Source organism: Astyanax mexicanus, chromosome 1 (genome assembly GCF_023375975.1).
Source record: "Astyanax mexicanus isolate ESR-SI-001 chromosome 1, AstMex3_surface, whole genome shotgun sequence".
Classification (NCBI taxonomy): Eukaryota; Metazoa; Chordata; class Actinopteri; order Characiformes; family Acestrorhamphidae; genus Astyanax; species Astyanax mexicanus.
The window spans coordinates 36,731,308-36,757,517 of NC_064408.1; the positions used below are offsets into that span (position 1 = coordinate 36,731,308).

Consider the following 26,210-nt stretch of genomic DNA (forward strand, 5'->3'; position numbering starts at 1 on the left):
AGTGATCACACTCCCGCCGACACTCAAAACTTGAGAGCCCTGTCTATATTTCTATAAATCCGTTTTCAGTTTCTCCTCCGTGGTTGAAAGGCAGCTGTCTCTCACACAGCAGAACTGAGGGCGGGGCTGCGCTCATGATGCGCTGTGTTGGTGCCGCGCCATTTGCGTAGCGCGCTGCGCTATTTGCGTAGCGCGCGCGGGAGGGATCGTCGATCCTCTTTTTGACTTCGATACTCGAGACCATGACCTCATTTCGATTCGATTTCGATAAAATATCGAGATCGTGACACCCCTAGTAAGTAATTAAATCATTGTTATATTTTTTTATTCTAATATTTTCCAATTTTTAGCAAACAAAAGTAAATTTCGTTTTAGGTAGTTAAGTAAAGCATTATTTTGCTGTTTTGTTATCAATATATCAGTTATTTAAGATCATTTTATTCCATTATCAGGTAGGGATGTGCCAAATTTGATCATAATCAATAATATCTCCAAAAAGTTGACACAATAAAAAAAATAATATATGCCAAAAAGTTGACACAATAAAAAAAAACCCTCCATATCTTGATATTGTTTCATCTTATTTTCTGGATGTATTTTACTTGTTTATTTGCAGTTTACACTGAATATATAGCAGTTTTGTTTTGTGGTAGAGTTTTGTTGTTACATTATTTTTGTAGCATTTTTTTGAGAAACTATTATTTCATACAAAATCCGGGTCATTTTACTGTTTACGAAATAGACAAACGGTTTTAGATTTTTTGTTTCTATTGAATGTATGAAACTATTTACTCACGATAAATAGTAACTATATAAAAAAAAATTGTCTTTTTTCTTTCTTTTTTTTCTCTGTCTCTCACACATACTAACACACACACACTCACATACATACAGACACACTTGTGGCCGGAGTGGTATGTGCTTCCTGGGGGTGGGGTCAGTGTGAAGTGGGTCATTTACTCTGAGGGGCCGAATGGGACGGGTGGGGGCAGGAAGGGTGAGATTTGCCCCCCGTTCCTTCAGGATAAGGCTGCTTCTGCTGTTCTGCTCCCACACCCAGTTATTAGCCAAAAAGCTTCTTTAGCACAGCTTTGGCCCTGCAGTTTCTACTGGGATCTATGACTGTTTCTCCTGGACCTCCTGGACTGTGTGTATGTGTGTATAAGTGTACAGCAATGTCTAGTGAAGGACTGTGGTGGTATTGAAGAAGATAATGGTGGAGTTTGATGCAGTTTGGGACGTTTGTGAACGTTGGAATTTGCTTCTCTCATGTGGGAATTTTGGAACACTTTTGGATTTTGAATGAGTGAGATGGAAACCTCATCTCCAAGGCGGCGGCGGCGTGGTTGCCGTGGCACTTCTGTACCACAGCGTGGTATCTGCAAGGGCGATCGAGCTTTCGGTGAGTTTGAAGGGTCTGTCAAGTTTTCTAACACTGAATGCCAATTGATTGTCGGCAGTTCTTTTCTTCACATCTCATTTATTGGCTCATTGAAAGGTTCTTTAGATCTCACTTACAAAAATGACTCATTATGAGGTTGTAAAAGTGGTTCTTCTGACTTTTTATTTACAACAAATATCCCATTGAAACATTGAAAGGCCCTTTACAAAACCAGTGTGGTTCCTTACATGTTAATCACAAAACTGGCTCATTGATGGGGTTTATAGTGAGCCAAAAGTGCTTACTTCCATCTCAATTACAAAAATAGCTCTTGGAACATGTTCTTTAGGGTACCAAACCTGGTTCCTTATGTCTTGCATACAACAATGGCTAATTGAAATGTTTATTTTAGGAAACCAAAAGTGGTTCCTCACATCTCACTTATGGAAATGGCTAATGGAAATGGTCTTTAGAGAACCAAAAGTGTTTCCTCACGTCTTGCTTAATAAATCGCACTTTGAAATGTTCTTTAGGGAACCAAAAGTTGTTCCTCACATTTTACCTATGAAATTACTTTCTGAAATGTTCTTTATGGAACCAAAAGGGGTTCCTTACATCTTGCTTAAGAAATTACTCATTGAAATGTTCTTTAGGGAACCAAATCTGGTTCCTTCCATCTCAATTACATCTCAATTAGCTTATTGAAATATTCTTTATAGAACCAAAGATGTTTTCTAACATCTCACCTACAAAAATGGCTAATTGAAATGTTTTTTAGGGAACCAAAAGGGGTCTTGCTTTAAAAAATCACCCTTTGAAAGGTTCTTTAGAGAACCAAAAGTTGTTCTTCACACCCTACCAACAAAAATGGCTCATTGAAATATTCTTTAGAGGTCCAAAAGTTGTTCTTTACATCTTGCCAACAAAAAATACTAATTGAAATATTCTTTAGGGAATCAAACCTGGTTCCTTCCATCTCAATTAAAAAACTTGCTTATTGAAATGTTCTTTAGAGAACCTACCTACAAAAATGGCTCAATTAAATGTTCTTTATAGAACCGAAAGGGGTTCCTTACATCTTGCTTAAAAATATCACATTGAACATGTTCTTTAGAGAACCAAATAAAAATTGCTTAATAAATCACACATTGAATTTTTCTTTAGTGAACCAAAAGTGGTTTCTCATGTCTCAATTACAAGAGTGGCTCAGTGAACATTCTTTAAAGAACTCATATTTCTTTAAAAATTATTTAAGGAACCAAAAGGGGTTCCTTACAGAAATGGCTAATTGAATTGTTTATTTTAGGGAGCCAAATATGGTTCTTCAAGTTTCATGTACAAATATGGCTCATCGAAATCTCACTTTCAAAAAAGGACCATTGAAACGTTCCTTATGGAACTAGAAGGTTCTTCACATCTTATTTCCAAAAAAAAAAAATAGAAAACATTAATTAAATGTTTCTTTGGAGAACCTACATTTTATACAGCAGCATAAGCGAATATCATGTTAAGAGTGTACAGTAAATCCAGTAAAGTATGGTGTTGATACACAGCTGGTGTTTATTTGAGCAGCTGTACCAGTAGTATAAATAACAGTGAAGCTGAAGCTGTGCTTCTGTAGTCTCTAGCTGTGTCTCCTGTTTTGTGAAACTATAATACAAGCAGAGGTTTGTGGGTGATTAGTTTGTTTATAGAATGGGAACATAACCAGCTTTTCCTAAATTCCCATGGCAGAGTAGATTTGCTGGTTATTAGGGGCTGGAAATTCACACACACACACACACACACATACTGTTTTCATTTGTGTAGGCTTTAAGCTGTCTTACATCAGAGTGTGTTTGGGATACTGTATTTGGAATGGGGATGAAAATGTTGGTGTTTTAAATGCTGGATTTAGAATGAGGCTGGAAATCAGGGTATTAGAAAGGCCCTATAAGTTCAGTGATGGGGAAACACTTGGATGGAATTGCAGAATTGAGGTTTAAATTTTGGGGTAGTATTTTTGGAATGGAAATTGAAATGAAAGTATTTGTAGGGCTCTATGATTTAATCAATAGGAAAACCTGGACATAATCACAGAACTGAGACTTAAATTTCAGATATAAAAATCTGGGTTGGGTAACAAGAGAAACCCAAAAAAGCAAAAATGTAGAAATTGAATTTATAAAATATTAAAACAGACTTCATAACTGGAATTGGAAAAGACATTTTAGAAGTTTTAATGGAATTTGTACTGTATTTGGTCTAGGACTGAAATGGTGGTGGTGTAAGTACTGTATTTTTGGAGTGGTGGTTTTGGTATTTTATGGTATTTGGGGTATTGTATTTTGTATAGGGCTGAAATGGTGGTGGTTTGAATATTGTATTTGGAGTTGTGGTTTGGGTATTGTATTGTATTTGGGGTATTGTATTTGGTATGTGGCTGAATTGGTGGTGGTTTGGGTATTTGGGGTATTGTATTTGGAATGGGGCTGAAATGGCGGTGGTTTGGGTACTGTATTTGGAGTGGTAGTTTGGGTATTACATTGTATTTGGGGTGCTGTATTTGGTATGGGGCTGAAATGGTGGTGGTGTTGAGAATTGTATTTGGAGTGGAAGTTTGGGAATTGTAGTTGAGGTATTGTATTTGGAATGGGGCTGAAATGGTGGTGGTGTTGAGTACTGTATTTGGAGTGGAAGTTTGGGCATTGTAGTTGGGGTATTGTATTTGGAATGAGGCTGAAATGGTGGTGGTGTTGAGTACTGTATTTGGAGTGGAAGTTTGGGTATTGTAGTTGGGGAATTGTATTTGGAATGAGGCTGAAATGGTGGTGGTGTTGAGTACTGTATTTGGAGTGGAAGTTTGGGTATTGTAGTTGGGGTATTGTATTTGGTATGGGGCTGAAATGGTGGTGGTTAAAGTACTGTATTTGAAGTGAAAGTTTGGGCATTGTAGTTGGGGTATTATATTTGGTATAGGACTGAAATGGTGGTGCTTTGGGTATTGTATTAGGAGTGGAAGTTTGAATATTGTATTTGGGGTATTGTATTTGGTATAAGGCTGAAATGGTGGTGGTGTTGAGTACTGTATTTGCAGTGAAAGTTTGGGTATTGTAGTTGGGGTTTTATATTTGGAATGGGATTGAACATGATGCTATTTGGCATGGTAGTGCAGGAGATGGTGGTTGGAGTACTGTATTTATGTTGAGACTGGAAATGGTGGTGAATGGGATGTCAGTGGTGGTGCAATGCAGCAAGAGCAGAAACAATAGCAGCTTAAGATCCAGAATGAACAATGAGCTGTATTCAGCACACACGCACACACACACACACGCACACACATATGGGGAGATCGTTTTACCAGTCAGAGAAGCTATTTCCTCCCTCTCACACATAAAATCTGACAAAATTTAGAGGAATGGTGAAATCTGTGGTGCAGCTCCTTAGTCTTGGGTTTACTACTTTATGACGGTGCATATTTCAGTAGAACATGAAGAAACAATATCACACACAACAACAATTTCTAAGAACCAGATTAAGGCTTGATTAGAAATGTTTTCAATATGGATTTTCCCAAGGTTTTTTTTATTATTATTTTTATTTTTTTTACCCCCTTTACCTAACCAATACCAGGCTGAAAGTGGTGGGCATTGTATTTGGGGAGCTGGTGGTGATTGTATTTGGGGAGCTGGTGGTGATTGTATTTGGGGAGCAGGTGGTGATTGTATTTGGGGAACTGGTGGTGATTGTTTTTGGGGAAACTGGTGGTGATTGTTTTTGGGGAAACTGGTGGTGATTGTATTTGGGGAACTGGTGGTGATTGTTTTTAGGGAACTGGTGGTGATTGTATTTGGGGAAACTGGTGGTGATTGTATTTGGGGAACTGGTGGTGATTGTATTTAGGGAACTGGTGGTGATTGTATTTGGGGAGCAGGTGGTGATTGTATTTGGGGAACTGGTGGTGATTGTTTTTGGGGAACTGGTGGTGATTGTATTTAGGGAACTGGTGGTGATTGTATTTGGGGAAACTGGTGGTGATTGTATTTGGGGAACTGGTGGTGATTGTATTTGGGGAACTGGTGGTGATTGTTTTTAGGGAACTGGTGGTGATTGTATTTGGGGAAACTGGTGGTGATTGTATTTAGGGAACTGGTGGTGGTGATGGTGGTGGTTGGGAAACTGTATTTGGAGTATATGGTTGTTAGGATACTACTGTAGGTGGGAATGGTAGTAGTTGGGGTGTCCTTTTTGGAGTAGGTCTGGGAAATGTGGTAGTAAGGGTACTGTTTTTTAAATATGACTGGTACTTTTGGTGGACTAGGACATGAAAGTAATGGTTGTGGTGCTGTATTCAGAATATGACTGGAATGTGTGCTGGTTGAGAAATGTATGTGGACTAGGAGTAGAAAGTAGTTGAACAGTTAGCTTGCTGTTTTTAGATTAGTGGTTATGGTGCTTTATTTATTGGTTGAAGTACTGGTTTTGCTCTAGCACTGGAAATGATGGTGGTTGGAGTGCTGTATTTAGTGTATATTTAGGAAATGTTGTGAACTTTATTTAAATATGTTTGCTATAGTAACTAAATGGGGGTGTTTGCTGTGAAACACCAGATGAATATGTTAACAGCTTGAGGACAAGCTGCTTGTTTACTTCATTTGTATCGAGTGGGATCAGTGAGGGTGAGAGAAGGTCATGGCCGTTACCGTCCCTTTCTCTCTTCCTTTTTCCTTTTTCTCTCACTTTTCTGTATTGTTCTTTCAGTTTAGTGACATTGGCCGATATGTCACCACACGTAATGGAGCAGTACAAACCTACGCACAAGCCTACTGTATGTCCTTTGTGTGTGTGTTTGTGTGCAAAGTGCATATATCTTTAAACTGCAGCCCAGTTGACAGTGTTTTGTGTGTTTTGTGTGTGTGTACATACATTGCGAGTGTGTGTCAGAGAGGTTGAGCAGCTGTAATGCAGTACAGTACATGTGTTAATGTGTTTGTCATGTAGAGGCATGTCTGTAAAAGTGGATGTTGAATTGGGGGCTGTATCTGTAGCAGCAGACTGTCTGTACACTACTACAGTAAAGCAGAAGCTTCAAAGCTGATTTTCTGAAAATCCGTTCTTCTATGTTAAACTGTCATACCATAGTGACAATTTGACAAATTCTCCAAATTGCCTTTGTCTTTTAGTTTTTCATTGATAACTTAATTAAATAATTAATTATAATTTATGTATTTATTTCTCCTCTTTCTCTGTTTGTTTTTCTGTTATACACCTTTGCTTTTACCCCTCTGTCTTTGTGTTTGTCACACACCTTTCCTTTTCTTTTCTCTTTTTCTGTCAGTCTGTCACACATCTTTTCGTTTTCTCTCTCCCTCTTTCTCTGTCACACACCTTTCAAATGTCACTCATTTTCTTTCTCTCTTTTTCTCTTTCTCCATCACACTTTTTCTTTTATCTCTCTCTTTGTCACACATTTTTCCTTCTCTCCCTCTTTCTCTCAGTCAGTCTCTCACTTTTTATTTTCTCTCTTACTCTTTCTCTCAGTCTGTCACAATCCTTTCCTTTTTTCTCTCACTTTCTCGTCATACACATTTCCCTTTCTTTTTTTCTTTCTGTCTATCCATCAGACACCTTTCCATCTCTCCCTCTTTCTCGCAGTCTGTCACAGTTTTTCTTTTCTCTCTTTCTCTCAGTCTGTCACACACCTTTCCTTTTTCTCTCTCTGTCGTCATACACTTTTCCTTTTCTTTCTCTCTCTCTTTCTCTGTCGTCATACACATTTCCCTTTCTTTTTCTTTTTCTGTTTATCCATCAGACACCTTTCCTTTTTCTCTCTCTTTGTCTGTCACACACATTTCCTTTTCGCTCTCTTTCTCTGTCTCTCACACCTTTCCTTTTTTCACTCTTTCTCTCAGTCTGTCACACACCTTTCCTTTTCCTTCTCTCTCTTTCTCTCAGTTTCTCACACTTTTTCTTTTCTCTCTCCTTCTCTCACAAACCTTTCCCTCTCTTATGTGCCTTTTCTGCCCTTCTCTCTCTCTCTCTCTCTCTCTCTCTCTCTTTGTCTATATATAACTTTATAACTTTCTCTCTGTTGCTGTTGCATTGTATGTCTCTTTCAGGTCTCTGAATCTGATTGGCGGTGCACGTGCGAGAGGCGGGGCTTAGGGCAGAGCCCATGCAGTGTGCGTCAGGGTCATGCTGGGGCTGGAAATGAGATCATGAGAGAAAGAGAGAGAGAGGAAAAAGACAGAACGAATAGAAGAGAGATTATGGGAGAGGGAGTTGGTGTTCATTTTGGAAGGGAATTGCATCAGTCCCATTTTACAAATGGCAGCATTTTAAACTCCACTTCAGGCACAACTCACTATGCACACTTACTCGTGTGTTTATTTAAATATTTGCTAATGAAGGTACAATTTAGTATTGTAATTTCCCAGCTGAGCCCTCCTTCTCCGTATGTGCTACTATCCACTGCAAGTTGTGTTTACACTATCCTATTGTGCACACAGCTCACAATCTCCAATAAAAGCCACTGACCAGCAACCACGCTGAAGTGCATGAGGCCAAGTTCACCATTCCTAGTGCTGAATGTGGGCTTAGTATTGAACTTCAAATTAATTCTCTTAGGATCTCAAAGCTTAATACAATTTAATCATCTTCACAGTAATGTTATAATATCTAGTGTAAAGCCTCCACAGAAGAGTAGAGTCTGTTACTGGAGCAAGAGGGGGAGAGGGGGGTTCTTTAATAACATTCCTATAAATGCTGGAGGAACAGGCTTCCAGTTACTTTTGGACAGGACTTTTTTTTTTTATATATGTGTGTTTTTTTTTTTTATACAGTTACTGTGTGGTAGTGTAATCACAGTGCTTGCATTTCATCCATATAGTTCAGCTCTATTTAAGTGTGTGTGTGTGTGTGTGTGTGTGTGTGTGTGTCCTGCCATCTGGGTGGGAAATCCCACAGTGCCGCTGGGAGTTTTAGAATGCAGTGAAGGGGCGGAGCCTGGAAACGGGAAGTAAAGGAACCAGATTAGATCATTTGAAGTCAGACCACAGCTGGAAGAGAGTGTGTGTGTGTGTGTATCCTCTTTACCTCTAATCCTTTAACAGGTCCCCTAGACTGTGCCATCTTTTTTCATAGTATCAGTGAAAAGTGTCTGTGCTTTCTATTGATAGCTGTAAGCTTGTGTGCGTGTGTGCGTGTGTGAGTGTGTGTCTGCATGTGCGTGCGTGTGTGTGTGTGTGTGTGTGCGTGTGTGTGTGTTTGGATCCTGTTTTCCTTTAATCCTTTAACCGATCTCTTAAACTGTGCCATCTTTTTCATTGTACCAGTGTCTGTTTTTTCTATTGATAGCTGTAAGCTTGAGCCTGTGTGTGTGTGTGTGTGTGTGTGTGTGTGTGTGTGTGTGTGTGTCGCAATAAAATATGCATCATGTACCAGTCAAAAGTTTGGACACACCTTCTCATTCAGTGTAATTTAATGTATTTTCTACATTGTAGATTCATATTAAAGACATAAAAACAGTTAAATAACACATCTGGAATTATGTGTATACAAAAAAAAGTGTTTTTCCTTCACAATCCCCTGATCTAAACCTGATTAACTGAGATGGTGATTTAAGATGAGCTAGAACTTCTGTTGTTGCTGAGCTGTTGTTCAAGGAGCTCCTCCAGAAACTCCTTCAAGACACTGAGAAAACTATTCTAGGTGAATGTTAGTCAAATAAATAAATTCCCACTCTAATCGTGTGTATACCGCAGCGTGACTTGCCGGCACGCCAAGGAATGTCTGATTTCGGCACACACCACTTTTTTTCCCCCCTATGGTTTGTTTTAAAGACTGACTCAACTTTCTATATTTGGTTCAAAAGACCAATTTTTTTTTTTTTTTCCTGCAGGTGAACCAGACCGTAGTACAGTAAATCCGGACCAAGAACATCCCTTTTGGTCGGATCAAACTCTGGTCCCTTGGTTCGGGTCGTGGTTTACGGCCCCTTTTATGTCTGCTACTTTGGTTCAGACCCAAACTAAAAAAACAGCAAAAATGTAAATAATCTTTTATTAAAAACTTATTTCTTCACGTACTTTAGTTTACACTGTGTGTATGGAGTCACAGTTATCGAAGCATGATTGGCTAAAATACACTGTTCATTGTTACATATGTGAACAAACATACAAATAAACACAATAGACGATATCACAATTATCAGAAATGATTAAGGTCATGTGCGACAGGCCTAGTCTTATGGTTGACTATAGCCTGTATCCTGTTATTGGTCCAGACCTGAAAAGTCCAGACCATACTAAAAAAAAAAAAAGAGTTTCATGGTTCTGATGGTCTGGGCTGTGATCCTATCTTTTATTTTTTAGACCAAACTAGGCAGGTGTAAAAAATACCCTAACAGGTAGTTAAAAGGCAAATACAGCAATACTTAATTAAGTACTCTTCGTCAGTGTGTGTATATTTCTGAGCCTGTATCAATTTCCGAATTCCTTTAAAATAAGGGGAAAACTTAAGCATCACATTCTTTCTTTTTTTCTCTATTGTGGTATAAAGTCTTCTTCCACTCCTTTAATGACCAACTAAACAAATGGGAAAAAAAAAAAACTCAGACCTCTTTTCTGGCCTCTCTTGCTGAACTCTCTTTGGGTGTGGCTTATAGCTGGAATATCTTGTCGTACAGAAGCTTTCCCCTTTAATTTAGACTGAAGACTTCTCTCTTTCAAGAGCACTGATCTTGTCCTTATTAAAGGCCTGAGACTGCACTCATGTCTTACTTGCATTTTTGATGTTCATTCGCGCAGAATAACAACTTTACATTAGAGGAAAACCCTTAAGTGTCAGTGGAAGTTGATGTTGATTTTATTCCAGGTCATTTTGGATCCAATTACCATGTTTTTCACACTATAAGGCTCACTTAAAATCCCTTAATTTTGTTCCAAAAATCTTTAGTGTATGAATTATGTATGATTTCTACCAGTCAGGTTGTAAGGAGCAGTAAAGCCACTTTACTGAGGTGCAGTGTTATACAGGAGTTTCAGTTTAGTTCTCCAGCACCGAGGCTGAACCAGTATTAGCATTAGCATTAGCTCTTTCGCCGTTCAGAAGAGAGTATATCAGTCTGTAGACTGCGTGTTTACTGGTTAAAGCCATAGACTGTATATAAGTATGGACAGCATGATGGGGGTTGAAAAGTGAAGCCACTACGTTTCTTACGCCCTCTGGTGGCTGGCTCCAGTACAACTTTAAACCCCGCCTATTTCCATTCGACTGAATGAGAGATGAAAGAATGAGAGAATCTAAAATTACACATCCAGAATTTTTTGAAAGTTTGCAAGTTCTGTACATTCTGCAAACCCCCATCCTGTGTTAATAACCCCCAGTGTTTTTCTTCACAGTCAATACGTTTTATAGCAGTTATTCTGTGATTATTTAAAGGGGTGTGGCGATGTGGTGATTGACAGGTCGCCTGAGAGCATGAACACGCACCGTCACTGTGGCTCAGGCGCAGAGCTCACAGTCAAATCTTTCTGACATTCGGATTTTACTTTTAAAAATGACATTTCTGAAGCGAAGCAATGGCTTGTTCAGCAGCTAACTGTTGTAACAGACCATCATGGAAACGTTCGGTAAGTGGATAATTTCCCTCCTTCAACTCATTAGTATTCATACTTTGTTCTTCTCCCTAATTTTAGTATCTAGGTTAGGTTTTTAACCTAGCGTTGGGTACCTATCTAGTTAACTAGGTTAGTAAATTATTTGGTGAAAATGACGGTAAAACGCAAAGAGTAATTGAGGGGGAGGGCGGGGTTTGGGCAGTCACACGGCCCCGCCTCCCACCTCTGCCGCGCCAGTTCTGGCTCCAATTTGTCTCTACCTCGCACGCAAGATGGCAGCTTCAATTTCGGCCATATTTTTGCTTCAAAACGCTGTAATGAGAGTAAATGATGACGCCCTGTCCATACTTATATACAGTCTATGATTCAACCAAGCTACGTGGGATGAGCCACGAGCTGATCGTGTTCCTCAGTGTAGCGCTGTCGTGTGGCAATTACTAATGCTAACCGCAGCAAGCGCATGAGGTTAGCCACTAATGCTAATGCTGCTGCACCTAGCCTTATTGGAAATTAGGAAATCTAAGCTTACTGTTAATAAACAGAAGCGCTTTACTCAGGAGAGAAATCGGTGTGGATTATCATCCAGCGCTTGGTTGACTTTAATTTATTTAATTTATTCTTTTTTAATAATTACAGTTTTGTTTACTTAACTTAGCTTTAAAAAACGTAGTTAACCCACATCATCACCCAGAGGTGAGACCTTCTGAACTGTAAAGAAAACATATCGACACCTCTATTCCTTACTAGTTTTGCATAATGTGCCTTATTAGGTGCACCTTATATTGTGCAAAACTGTAATATGAAGTTTTTTTAGCATGACGGTGATGAGATGTACATAGTAGTTAAATATTATGCATCTTATATCTTGGAATTCATATTCACTCCAGCATTAAGTAACTCTGAACATCTCTTCACACTAAGGATGTTTTTTTTTTTTTTTTTTTTGAAGAACCCTCAAGCGTATTTTTAGTCAGTCACTCTGGGTAAGATCTACAAAATGCCGTAAATGTAAATGTAAATGTAAATGCAAATTGATAGGAGTTTTCCTCATTATAAAGGATGCATGTCGTTGGCTTGCTGTACTGATTGGTGACCCTGCTGTTACTTTTGCACTCTTAGCATTTGCTTGAATGTTGCCGTTTCAGAAAAAGCCTTTGCTGTATTTAAACTGCAACTGTTGACACTTTAAATAATATTCAGACAGAATGTTCTCCTCAGCTCTCTGTTTTTAATGCTACAGTGCATTCTCTGTACTCCTTCTCGTTCAGCTAAACCTTCCGTGTGCTTTATATGCAAAGGAGCATTTATAGATTTCTTTATTTATTCATTTATTTATTTATGCAATAATGTAACCAATAGGAAATAGAAGTTTAAAAACCCACTAATTAGCATTGTGCTAACTACATCTAGTATATGTGTTACTCTGTCCATATTTCCATTCATCTTCTCTAGATCTCTCTCAAAATCTTTCCCCTTCACCCCTTAACCTCTTTATCCGTCTCTCTGTCTCTATCTATTTGTCTGTCCATCATCCAAGTCTTTCTATAATCATGTATGTATGTGTATCTTTCTCGGCCTGTCTGTCCTTACTTCCACCCCTCTTTCTGTCTCTTGGTCCATCTCTCTTTCTGTCTATTGGTCTTTTTATATTTCTCTTTAGTCTGTATCTGTCTGTCTGTCTGTCTCTGTAATTATCAGTCTGAGCTAGAGATGAGTTTGTCTGTCTGTCTGACCATTTAACCCCTTACTCTCTCAGTTTTCTGTCTTATCTGTCTTAGCTCGAGATTAGTTTGCGTCTGTCTGTCCATTTATATATTTAATTTGTTTGTCTGTCTGTCTGTCTGTCTAATGAAGATAGACTTAAGTTTTGTTTTTGTCTATCAGTTTAAAGCATCAGTCTGTCTGTCTATCTCTAATTAATTATCTGTTTTAGCTAGACCTTAATTTGTGTCTGTCTGTTTGTTTAACTCCTCAGTCTGTCTGTCTGTCTCTAATTATCTGTCTTAGCTAGACGTTAGTTTGTTTGAGATCGTTTAACTCCTCTGGCCTCAGTCTGTTTGTCTGTCTCTAATTATCTTTTTTTTTTAGCTAGACATAAATTTGTGTCTGTCTTACTCTGGCTGTCTGTCTCTTATGTTCTAGCTAGACATTGGATTTTTGTCTGTCTATCTGTCTGTCCATTTAAATCTTCAATATGTCTGTCTCTAATTATCTGTCCTAGTTAGACATTAGTTTGTTTCAGACCGTTTAACTCCTCTGTCTGTTTGTATGTCTTTAATTATCTGTTTTAGCTAGACATTAATTTGTGTCTGTCTTACTTTGGCCGTCTGTCTCTGTCCGTTTAACTCCCTAATCTGTCTGTCTTTCTCTTATGTTTTAGCTAGACATTGAATTTTTGTCTGTCATTAATTTGTGTCTGTCTTACTCTGGCTGTCTGTCTCTGTTCATTTAAATCCTCAATCTGTCTGTCTCTAGTTATCTGTTTTAGTTAGACGTTAGTTTGTTTCAGGTCATTTAACTCCTAGACATGAATTTGTGTCTGTCTTGCTCTGTCTGTCTGTCTCTTATGTATTAGCTAAACATTGGATTTTTGTCTGTCTATCTGTCTGTCCATTTAACTCCTCACTATGTCTATCCATCTGTCTGTACATCCATCAATTACGTAGACCTTTGCTAATCTGTTCATTAAGTTATTGTCTGTCTGTCTGTGTGTCTCTCTCTTTGATTTGCCTCTCTGTGAATGTCTGTCTGTCTGTGCACCTGTCTATATCCATCCATCCATCAGTCTGCCTTATTTCCCTCTGCAGTCTGTCCATGCAAATATTATATATGTCTGTCTGCCTGCCTTACTGTCTGTCTGACGAGCTGTTAAGGCTTCCATCTATGCATCTATTAATAGTCATCTGTCTATGTGTCTACTTATCTTTCTCTGCAGTCTGATTGCCCATGTGTTGCTGTACCTACCTAGCTGCCTGTCTATACTTTTATTTATCTATTGATCTTTTTGTGAGTCTGTGTATATTTATCCCTCTGTCTATTATTCAGTCTGTCTGTGCATCTGTCACTAGCTGTCTATCTTCCTGTCTTGATCTATTCATCTTTCTCTGCAATCTGTCTATCCATATCCATTCAACCATCTATTGGCCTGTCTTTCTGTCTTTCTGTCAGTCTGTCTGTCTGTCTGTCTGTCTGTCTGTCTGTCTGTCTGTCTGTCTGTCTCAGTCTGTCTGTATGTGCATCCATCAATGTCTATCTTTCTCTGGATTTATTTTAACATCTATCTTATAGTCTGTCTGTCTGTCTAATAAGCTATTTTACACAGGGTAATGGAGCTTTTCTGTGTGTGTGTGTGTGTGTTTCAGTCAGGTGGGAGATGGCAGGTGGGTGAGAGTTAAGTGATTTAAGTGAGTGTTCATTAAGCTCTTTGAAGTGTGTAATATCTGGCGCTTTGGAGCTAATGTGATATAAATCTGTTCCTGAGCGTTTGCCGGATGGAGAGTGATGTAATTCAGAAATCATCCCTCGCTCTGAAATGTAAATCAGACGGGTTTGACTGTCAGTCACAACTGGTTAGTGTCATAACATAGAAGAAACCCACGGAGGAAAGGGCTATTCCACTCAAAAAATCAAAATTTGTGTAACTTTATGGCTGCTACTGGGCGATATTGCCTAAAAAAATATTTGATTTTTTTTTTTTTTTACCATACTAATAATCTAACTAGGTTTCCCTTTATTTTGGTTTTACTGAAATTTCTCATTTGGGGTTCAAGTGCAAGAGTCAGAAAATGAATGTATAACACAAATGAATGTCTAGGAGTTAAACGGTCTGAAACAAACTGTCTAACTAAGACAGATAATTAGAGACATACAGATTGGAGATTTAAATGGACAGACAGATAGACAGACAAAAATCCAATGTCTAGCTAAAACATAAGAGACATACAGCCAGAGTAAGACAGACACACATTAATGTCTAGCTAAAAAAAGATCATTAGAGACAGACAGACAGACAGAGGAGTTAAACGGTCTGAAACAAACTAACGTCTAGATAAGACAGATAATTAGAAACAGACAGACAGACTGACTGAGGAGTAAACGAACAGACACCAATTAATGTCTTGCTAAAAAAAAAAAAGATAATTAGAGACCGACAGACAGACAAACAGATTGAGGATTTAAATGTGCAGATCGATACAGAAAAAAATAATGTCTAGCTAAGACAGATAATTAATTAAGAGATTGACAGACAGATTAAGGTGTTAAACTGACAGATAGACACAAACTTATGTCTAGATAAGACAGATAAGACAGAAAACAGACAGAGTAAGGGGATAAATGGTCAGACAGACAGACAAACTCCTCTCTAGCTCAGACTGATAATTAGAGAGACAGACAGACAGATACAGACTAGAGAGTCATTTAAAAGCTGGGACACATTTAAACTCACTCAGTGAGGGAATCTATTCACAAATCAGAATCAATGATTCAAAACATTGGGTGCAAGCCCATGCCTTGATATCACAGGAGATACCTTGTGTATACACAGCCAGGCAGAAACTCACAGACACTGGATTATATTTCATAATAGGTGTTTGTGCTGAGAACTGAGAAATAGAGCAGTAAACCAGTCACAGAAAGTTACTGTGAAAGAAAATTTGAAGGAGCACTTATTATTGTTTTTTCCACAATTAGTTACAGATCCACACTAGAGAGCAATGACTCTGACTTTCTAGAAACAGTAAGATTTCTTTCTAGGCAAATATTTGCTTTATGTGTTGAGGCATTCTGGGGTTATTAAGCTGTAAATAAGACAAGATGTAATTTTCATGTCTCATGCGGCACCTTTTGCATCATATGGCACTCCATTGTAAAATATGTCTGGTATGGTTTCTTGCTTTACTCTGGATTGTGTGCTAGTTCTGCGGCTGTGTTAATTCTGCTGGGAGCAGCATTTCATATAATGCGTTGTGCTACTTCCTTTAGAAGCAACCATTTTCAAACATCTTACAGTAAGGACTTGTTTGGTCTGCGTCTGTTGCCACGAAACCGGAAGAAGGGTCACTCTCTGAACTACGGGAGCCCAGAGGGTTGTGTAAGTAGCGGAAATTTAAACTGAGAGAAAATCCATTTTCTTAAAAACACATCGTCCTTAACTTTTTTTAAAGCTTTGTTTACTACGTTTTTTAAAGTACTTGGCATTTACAACATAGATATGTTCATAACATGCACAGAACAAAAGCACCACCATACATCAAGAATTAGTGATAAACTAATATTAATAACAATAGGCCGAAATCTAGAAATCTAGAAATCTACATGGACTTATTTATGTATTTATTATTATTATTATTAATATTTATTTATTTATTTATTTACAGTGGGTAAAAAATTTTTTCATTATCTTGATACAGTGGACTCAGTGAACAGACGTAGTCACTGTCCCGAGAATCACAAGTTTGTATCCCAGATCATGCTTCTGGCCATTAGCAGCCGGAGCCTGAGCAAGAGCACTGCTGGTAATAGATGGCGCTCTCTTTCTCTCTTCCCACATCACCCCTAATGTGATGTCGGTCAGCGCAGGCTTCTGTTAGCTGATGTATCGGAGCTGGGGATCCGGTGATTTCTTCAGAGAACACTGGTTTCTGGTTATTAAACATTATTGAACATGGCTATACCATTAGTGTATTTATAGTAGAAAAAAGTTGCATAAGAAATTACATAAAAACTTTGTAATTTTTTCCCAAAAAATGACTTTAGAAAGGTGATATGTTTTTGCAATTGAATAATTGATCTCTATTCTGTGTTGTCTGTTAATGTTGTTTAAAAATGCAAAAAAAAAAAAAAAAAACGTAAAGCTTGGCTAAAAAAAACATGCCTGAATGTTTTACAGCTTTTTTTCTAATCAGTTTCAGAAGGTCTGCTATCTGCACTGTCCACACAGTCACCTCACTCATTTAAATGAGATACGCAGCAGAAATAATTTATATGAAATCGCAGCGTGCTTTTCTTTTTATCAGCGCTGATGAAAGCTCTGGTTTCTCAGGGTTAAACATAGCGGGTCAGGAGCCTGTAGCATTTCAGTGGATTCAGTGTTTTAACAGAAAGCATCACCAAGGCTGGAGAAAAGACAAGGGTTTACAGATTAATGAGATACGAGTGATGACAAAAATGAGAGGCCAATTAATCAATGCTTTTAGGCAAATGCTCGTGAAATGAATAAGGTTTTCAAATGATTTGTTCCTTTTCTCCATTGCAGTATTCAAGCACGTAATGTCGTTCTTAATCAGAACCAAGTGTGAACGGTTCTGATGGTTTCCTGATGCAGAACAACCTGCTAGAGTACATGGTGTTTAAAACCGTGTGTGTGTGTATGCTAATTCACACGCCTGACGTGCGCTCCGTATGTGCCCGTCCATCAGAGCCGCTAGCCGTCAGCATTAATATTCTCCGCTCAGGCCTTTGTTACTGCGCGCTTTAACGAGCTTTCTGGTTGGTGAATAATTCTGTATCGTTATGTATGCTAATGACGGGTGCTGTGCGTTAACGAGGCCTCTGTGAGGTGATGGTGGGAGGCGTCGTTTTGCCGAGGATTGTGGGAGAACGCATGCTGGAGGTTTGACACCTGACGTTATTTGTGCGGAATCCGTTCTATATAGTAAAATGTGCAAATATACAGATAATCAGCCTGAAGAAGAAATACAAGTGAAAATAAAATCATTCAATAAATCAACTTCTTTCATAAAAAAACTAATAAATGTAGTAATCCATTTGTATACAGATCAGCCGTAATATTAAATCAACATGTGCCATATGGTTCAGTAAAAAACATCTCAGACCCTTTTGAAAGTGTTCTGTGGTATCTGACACAAAGACATTGGTGTTCACACAACAGGTGAAAGTAGTGCAGATCTGATGTTAAAAATGAGTCACGTAAAAAATTTGTGAAAATCCTAAATTAAACAATTGTCTGAACAGTTTGCGGTTTGCGCTGATGCACACGTGCAAAACAGCAATGTTTCACGTGAAGTTTTAGTTTCATCTTTGTTTAAATCACAGTAGCTCTTTGTAAGTCCAAGTATCTGACAGCTTCATTAGAAACAAGCAGCAGTTACTAGGGATGGGCGATATGGCTCTAAAGTAACATCGCAACATTAGTGTTGCAATATGAAAAAATAAGTGTTTTAATTCCTTATAAGAATATACTACTGCAACCATATAAATATAAGTTAGTTAGTTATGAACATTAAGTTGAAACAAAAAAATATATATAAACTTTTGACTTTCATAAAAAGTAACTTACCAAAATCAGTGTAACAGCTTAGAAAATAATGTAGTGTAACAACTAGAATCTACGAAACACTAAATAAACAGCAAACAAACAATTGAAAGAAAAGTACAGTAAACAAATACAAAATAGACTGCTTTTAATAATATTGTGATATCTTAATATGGAGTGTGCTTTTTTTTTATTGTGTCAAACATGTTGTGAATATTATTGCATATGATACACTATTAACCCTTCCTTAAAAAAAAACAAAAAACAAGAAACCCTCGCCCAGTCTTTCATCCATTTCCCCGTCTGCTTAATTGAGTCACATTGCCACAAATTGGATATATAATATATGGTCTCAATGATCCGTTACTGAAGTGGCCCAAATCTGATACTGGTACTGGTACACAGATCTCATCTACATCATATATAACCTATAGAAAAAAATATTAGATTTGTCAAGGCTATTTTAAATGAGCAAAAAACAGTGGCAAGAAAAACTTAGAAAAGAGAGAGGAAACAGGAGAAAACAGACTGAGAGGAAGTTGAAATTTTGTTAGTGTCAGATAAGTCTCTGTAAGTTAGAGAAGTCTAATGTATGATTGCATCAGCTGGTGGGACCTGTTACATTTTGAATAAAACCTTGTGCATCCAAAATTGATTTAAAACTCAATGTTTCAAAATAGTTTTTAATAAAAATATCTCATCAGTTTCCCGCTTTATTAACAAGTGTACAATATCAACTTTTATCAGCGTTTGTGATTATCAGCAACCTACCTAACTTTTTACCACGATAAAAAAATTTAATCTATAAAAATGTGATGTAGTTAATTCAGACAGAACTAAAATCACAGACAACTCCAATAATGCAGTAATAAATCTATTACTCCACCTCCCCATACTGTATTCCCCCTTTTATCTGTATCCATTACATCACCTTCAAGAACTCACTCTTTTCACTTTGACTTCACCTCTCAGTGGTTTTAATGTTATGGCTGGTCATATTTAGTATGCACCTCACACTGAAGGTCACTCTAAAAAGGAAGAATGAAATGAATGTGAGGGAGAAGATCTGTAATTGATGCGGGACGAGATGGGCAGTCGGTGTAGCTGATGAAGAACAGGAGTAATGTGTTCTTACAGCGGGTCTAGGGTCAAACCTTAACAGCATAGAGAGGTGAGACAGCAATTTTATTTCACTGATTTGTTTTTGGTTTGTTTGTCATTTTAACCTTCTTAATCCATTTAATAAACAAACAAAACAAAACAAAGAGCCAGACTAGTCTACATCTACCACACGAAAGTGAAATAAAAGTCAAACAGCTTCATAAATTTCTTCTTTAGTGTTAAAGAAGCAGCTTGGTGAAAGTATGACAGAGTATAATCCAGCATTGAGCTCATATATTCAGTAGTTCTTTAGTGTTAATTGGGAGATGATGGTCTAAATCTGGTAAAAAAAAAAAAAAAAAACACTAGACTTCCAAATCTCATAGAATCATATTTTATACATTTATTTATTTATTTTTTCCCCAATTTAGCTAGTCCAATTGTTCCACCATGCCTAGTGATGCCCTAACACCAGGAGAGTAAAGACTAGCACATGCCTCCTCTGATACATGTGAAACCAGCCACCGTCTCTTTTCAAACTGCTGCTGATGCAGCATTACCAAGTAGCATCACAAAGCGCACTCGGAGGAAACTGGACTCTGTTCTGATACATCAGCTCACAGACGCCTCTTGCCGATCGACATCACCCTAAGAGTGATGAGGGGAAAGAGCGCCATCTACCCACCCGGAAAGAGCAAAACCAATTCTCTCCAGTGCTCTCTCAGGGCTCTGACAGTTGATTGCAAGCTGCATAACCAGGATTTGAACCAGCAATCTCCCAATCATAGTGGCAGCATATAGGTTGCTTTGATGGACCACTCTGTGCCTGTTAAGTTTATTTATTTATTTATTTTTTAAACACACATCAGATATTGAAAGTGAGGCATTAACTCATTTATAAGATGATGGCAGCAACACATCTAAAAAAAAATGAACAGGAGCAACAAAACGCTGAAAATTATATGGTACTATCAAAGAACAATTTGCAGCTGACTCATGCAACATGACTGACTGGATATAAAAGGAGCATTTTAGAGATGCATAGTCTCTCAGAAGTCTTTTAGAAACATGTGTAAAAGTGTAAAATGGCGAAGATTTCCGATAGCCCACCGTATATGTACAGAAGATTCAGAGAATCTGGAGAAAACCCTGTGTGTCAGAGATAAGGCAGACTGTCAGTATTAGATGCTGGTGATCTTCGGGCCCTCAGGTGGCACTGCATTAAAAACTGACATGTTTCAGGAACGCTTCCTTAAAAGCACATTTTAATAATGTATATTGTTAATTTGGTTATTGCGTAATATACAGAACGATGTGAGCTGTTAATGCGGCTTTGTCCCAATTTGCACACGTCTTTATTTTACTGAGGTTATTACACTACTGAATGTGATTCAACAGTGAGTAGTTTTGTTACGCTGTGTAGTGTAAGATGTGTGTGGGTTTGGGTTTTTTAGCATCAGGTTGTTTTTTTAGCATCAGGTTTTTTTTTTTTTTTTTTTGCATCAGGTAGGTTTTTAGCAGGCAAACATCCAGCAGGCTGTGGGTTAATGTGGGCAGGTAATATCTCTCACTGGGAGCAGCAGAGCTCGAACAGATTGATCACTACCTGCTTGTGGAATGTGGCAGGAATAAATATACTTTATAGTTGGATATACACTGTGTAATATTTTTTCAATCATTTTATTCAGCTCAAGTTCAATCTGTATGACTAAATAGCAGGCATTAAATGTTCACAGCTTTCGATTCATGTTCTCACACCATACTGCCCGATGCTCTGATGCAACTTGACTGCTTACACTCTACATCCATAAACAACACGTCCGACTCTTGTATCTAAAACTGTAAATGGGGAGAAGAAGAACCTGAAAGTGTGGAGATGCTCACCTGAATGTGAACAGGTGGGATTCTGGGATCTAAAGTTTAGGGGTGCTGCTGAGCACCCAACAAACTCCCACCGAGTTCCCAGGAGGGGATATGAGTGTGTCGTATCAGAAGATATAGAATCATTTAGATTCAAATTAGACACTAATCAACTATTAAGTACAGGAGACTATGGAGAGGAATTAGTGCACTGAATTGCTTCTGTATAAAAAATTTAAATGCAGTCCACAAAATGCATTGCTTTTCTTCACTAACATGCGGAACATGTGCCAAAATGAAATGCAAAACCACTATTACATTACATTTCACTGCACTTGATCACTTTGTTGAAAAACAGTACACAAGAATTTACATTTTCAAAACCAAACTCTGAATTTGTGTCAGAACTGCACTTTAAATACAATCAGCTCAGCTGCATTCTATTCCGCTGTATGGCGCTGCGAATGCTTAAAAGCAAAAATTACAATGCACAGAATTGCATTTCATCTAGGAGCAATGCAGAAAAGGAAATGTAATCACGGTCCAATCAGAAGCCACTACTGAAATCGGGGCGTGACTGAGAAACCAGTCAGAAGCGAGCACTCTTAAAGCAGCACTAGGTAGGATTTCCTTGATTTTTGATCTTTTTAACCTCCTGAGACCCAGACTTTTTTACTTGGTGTGCAAGTATAAAAACTAAACTTTGTCTTTTTGTACAGGAAGTCATTTTCGCAAAGAACAATGTCCACATATGGGGACATTTGTTTTTTTTTTAATATTTAAAATGATCCTTAGTCCAAAAACAAAATAAGTAAGTAAACTAGTTTCAAACAGACAATGTGATGAGAATTTTAACCTGGCCCTTGTTTCTGTTTAGACTGGCTGTAAAAACTTTTGACTGGGATTCCCGCCATTGTGTTTTAAGTCAGTTGAGGTTATACACTAAGGTTATACGTTGAGGTTATACGTATAAGGCCAATGGGTCAACGTTTGAAAAGAAAAAAAAAACGCATCATGGTGCAAAGAAGCAGAAATATAATGTCCCCATATGAGGACACAGGGTCTCAAGAGGTTAAAGAAGTGAAATTATAGCTTGAAACTCAGTGCAGCGCTGCATTGAGGTGTAATAGGAGGAATAGCGGTGCTCTCGTGTCTGTGCCGGAGCTCCTCTGAGCTCAAACCAGACTCCGCGACCAACACTTGCGAGAACTGCAACCTGCTTTCCGACCTTTAGTTCTAACAGTTCTACAAGGACTACTGGTTCATTTCTACAAACTAACATACAGACACTCTGGTAGAAGCTGGAAAGAGACCGAACACGTCTGTGAAAGCCAGAAAACGAGAAAGAGAAACTAATCCGCCTGAAACGTTTATTACACTATGCAACTGTAGGGGGAGCCCACGAGCACAAAATCTCAATCCTACCTAGTGGAGCTTTAACTGTACTTTAAAGGTCTCATTACGTCTTCTTTTGAATTAATTTTAAAATGTTTAGTTTTGGTCTCTAGTATGAATGAATGTCATGTGAGCTGCTGTTTGTGAAGAACAGTGCACCGGTAATCTGCTATAACTGTGTTTAAGTCCTGTGAAGGAGTGGCAGGGGGGAGAAATGATAGGATTTCGGCTCTTGCTCATGAATATTTATACCTGCAAACATATCGCCTCTGATTAGCTAAGAGCACTGCTAGGCAGTAAGACAGAAAAGTTGAAAAGTTTTTGATAAAGACATTTTTTTACACTAATAACAGACTTTGCAATATCATATGTTACTTTACAACATGTGTGATGCCTTGCTATGTGCAGTTCAGCCATCGACCAAGTCTCAAAGTCTCTGTAAAACATGAAATCCACCGGAGGTCCTATGTAAACCTTGTTACTTACACAGAGGTGGGGTAGTCCAGGTCCAGAGAGTAAATATTTGTGGCTGGATTTTTACTTTCTGGACCTGGACCTGGACTACCACCACTGCTTACACAAGATAGCTAGCTAGCTAAGTAACTAGCTAAGTAACTAGTCCGGCACACTGGCTTTAATTTAGTTTGATGGAGAGCATACAAAATTGACAATTTTAGAGATTTTTTTTTTTTTTGCAGTAAGCAATTACATAAATGCCCAGGAATATTGTGCTGTTATTTTAGGGGTTGATACTGCCCACCTTTAGTGATTAGCTGCTGTTTGAAGACTGACCAACTGAATGATTAAACAAGTGGAATCAGGTTGAGCTGCAGGTTGTTGAGATTAAAAAAAAAATTGGACGTCTTTGATATAAATCTTATACCAGAACACTTAATTTCAGCATCAAAGCGCACTCATTCAGATAGTTCCCAGCCCTGACAGTTCTCCAGTGGGATTATGGGTGGAATCTAGTCTCTCTGATGTGTTTAATTGAAACATATTCTCAGCATGCTTTCTTTTTTTTTTATATATGAATGAAGCATCACTTTATCCTGTTACATGTGACGCGCTGTAGCAATTAGCATGCATAGTAAATGGTAAATCAGACCAGTGACTGATCCTACTGATGACTCAATTATCTTATTACTGTTCTTATTACTGTTCACTGAAGTGCAGAATCTCACACATCTGCACACACTGCACACCGCTATCAGCTCACCTCAGTTATACCACTTATTTTCCTTCATTAATCATGCTAATTAACATTCCACGTAAGGAGAGGAGGTAACATGCCCTTTAACCTGAAGCAGGAGCTCTTAATATCCTCCTGATGATGTTCAGCGTCCTGTAATTAATTGTCCTGGTTATTAAAACATATTAGGAATATAAAAAAAACTCATTAGAGGAATAATAGATCAGATGCTGATAATGTTTAACCAATAAATTTGTCTGATTTGTGATAACAGTGATAGTAATAATGATGTCATTGTTATTTATGGTCTGTGTGATTTGGTCTGATAATTCACTGCTTTTATTCACATTTTTATTGGTTTTTATTAGGGCTGGACCCGAATATTCGGGTATTCGGATATTCGTTCGTTGAGTAGGTATTCGGTTTTTAATTTTGGTATTCGGATATTCGTTTTTTTTCTCCTTTCCAGAGTTCCACCTCACTCTAACCACTTCTGTTCTCGCGGGTCCCGTCAGAATATCTTGCGCGCGGGACAGAACTGAACTGTTATTGGCTGGAGCGGGAGTTTAATCCAGACGATGCGGGAGCAAATTAATAAATAGTTAAGAAAACTGTAATAATTGTAAAAAAAAAAACCTAAAGAAAACTCTCAACGCGCAGGATGGACCGACACACACACGCACACACCGATGGTGTTTGGACTAGGGTAAGGAACGGGACCGCACTATTCAGCACTGCTGTTTTAATAAATATATAAGTAAATTTGAAGCATTAAATGTAGTTTATTTAATTTATATTAGGAACGTGGGGCGGGAGCGGCAGAAATGTGTATGTGGCGGGCGGGCGCGGGATTAAAAGAAGCTATTTTTTTTGCGGCGCGGTAACGAGCAGTGTTGGGCACGTTACTTTGAAAAAGTAATTAGTTATAGTTACTCGTTACTAACGGAGTTACTCCACTATAAAAGTAATTAGTTACCAGTAAAAGTAACTATTGCGTTACTTTTTATTATTCGCCCGTCAAAAAAAGGAAATCAATTATGCATTTACTATTATTATTAGAAAAATAACAAACAAAAATAAACCCAAAATGTTGACAAAAATATAATCTAACGAATTTCAAAAAAACAAAACGAAATTCTCCACAGAACCAAAGAAAATTACTAAAACTTGTAATACTGAAAAAAACGGAAAAAAATGAAAAACGCGTCTGGGGATGAAATTAAACAAACCAAGCCACACTCAAAGGAAATATGTATATATAAACTAAACAAAATAATGGACAAAAACAACAATTTAATGCCCGTTAAAATTGTATTAATATAACAGCTTCACCAAAAGGGAATAGAGCTTAGATCGGGCGCAAAAAATCCGACCCAACCCAGCCGGAGCCCGTGCACGTTCTGCCCAAGCCTGAACCATGAACTGTCATTATGAGCCGGACCCGATCCGCCCCATAAACTGTCTGTTTTCGGGCTGATTGAATGAGCGAAATATAATCAGAATTATGTTAATTAACACTCTAACATAGAAGCATAGAACTATTATTTAATTTAAATGATTTTTAAGAACAGCTACACACAATGCTGCAAGTCAAACGCGGAGGCGTTCACGTGCGCCCAGAGCTACATGATTACATTTTTCATTTTTATTATAGTTTAATTTTATTTTGTTTTTATTTTTTCTGTTCAGTAAGTTTTTAGGGTGGGCTTGCTAGCGCGAGCGCTTTACACAAGAACTAAAGGACCACGAGGTGCCGCGCGCTCGGCACAACACCTCCCGCTGTACAACTCCGCTGTACAACAGCGCTTATAAATAAATTAAACACGAAAATGAGGGTATTCTATCAGTAATTTCAGTTCGTTTTAGTTAGTTTTATAAACACAAAATACAGTTCGAGATAGTTATGTTTTTTCCTTTTAATTACCGTTTTTATTAGATTCAGTTAACACCAATGTTTTTTTCACTTTCAGTTTTCGCTATTTCGTTCGCTGTAGTGAACAATAATAATTGGTTACTTAGCAACATTGTGATTATCACACCAGAGCTTTATATAAAATAAAAATAGGAGCCCGATTTCGGGTCGGTCCTCGGGTCAGGTCAGGTTCTGGCAGAGAATCTAAGCAGCAGCACCACAAAAACCGGAGCAGCTAAAAAGAGTTTAACGTCCTTAATTCGGAACTTGGGCTGTCCACGGCAATCACTGAATTGATTAGAGCAGCAAATCGTCACAATTGTGCCTCACTTCACCACGCCAAACCACAGGCACAGCGGCCAGAAGCTCAAGTTCACCGGACAGAGGAGGGGTTAACCAGGGCAAAGCGAAGTAAAAAAAAGTGCGGCTAAAGTAACGTGCAGTAACGGGGTGTCGGAAATGGTAACGGCGTTATAGTTACAGTCAGAGTAATT

The 26,210-nt window shown here is 38.1% G+C and overlaps 1 protein-coding gene across 1 annotated transcript in view; it reads left to right on the forward strand.

Moving 5' to 3' along the window:
• The first annotated feature begins 1,007 nt into the window (after positions 1-1,007).
• The window catches only part of stard8 (StAR-related lipid transfer (START) domain containing 8), a 99,279-nt gene continuing 74,076 nt past the window's right edge, over positions 1,008-26,210 (forward strand). The window contains exon 1 of the mRNA XM_022685101.2: positions 1,008-1,402. Within this exon, the coding sequence (XP_022540822.2) occupies positions 1,303-1,402 (100 nt within the window). The 5' untranslated portion in view covers positions 1,008-1,302. The remainder of the gene's footprint in view (positions 1,403-26,210) is intronic.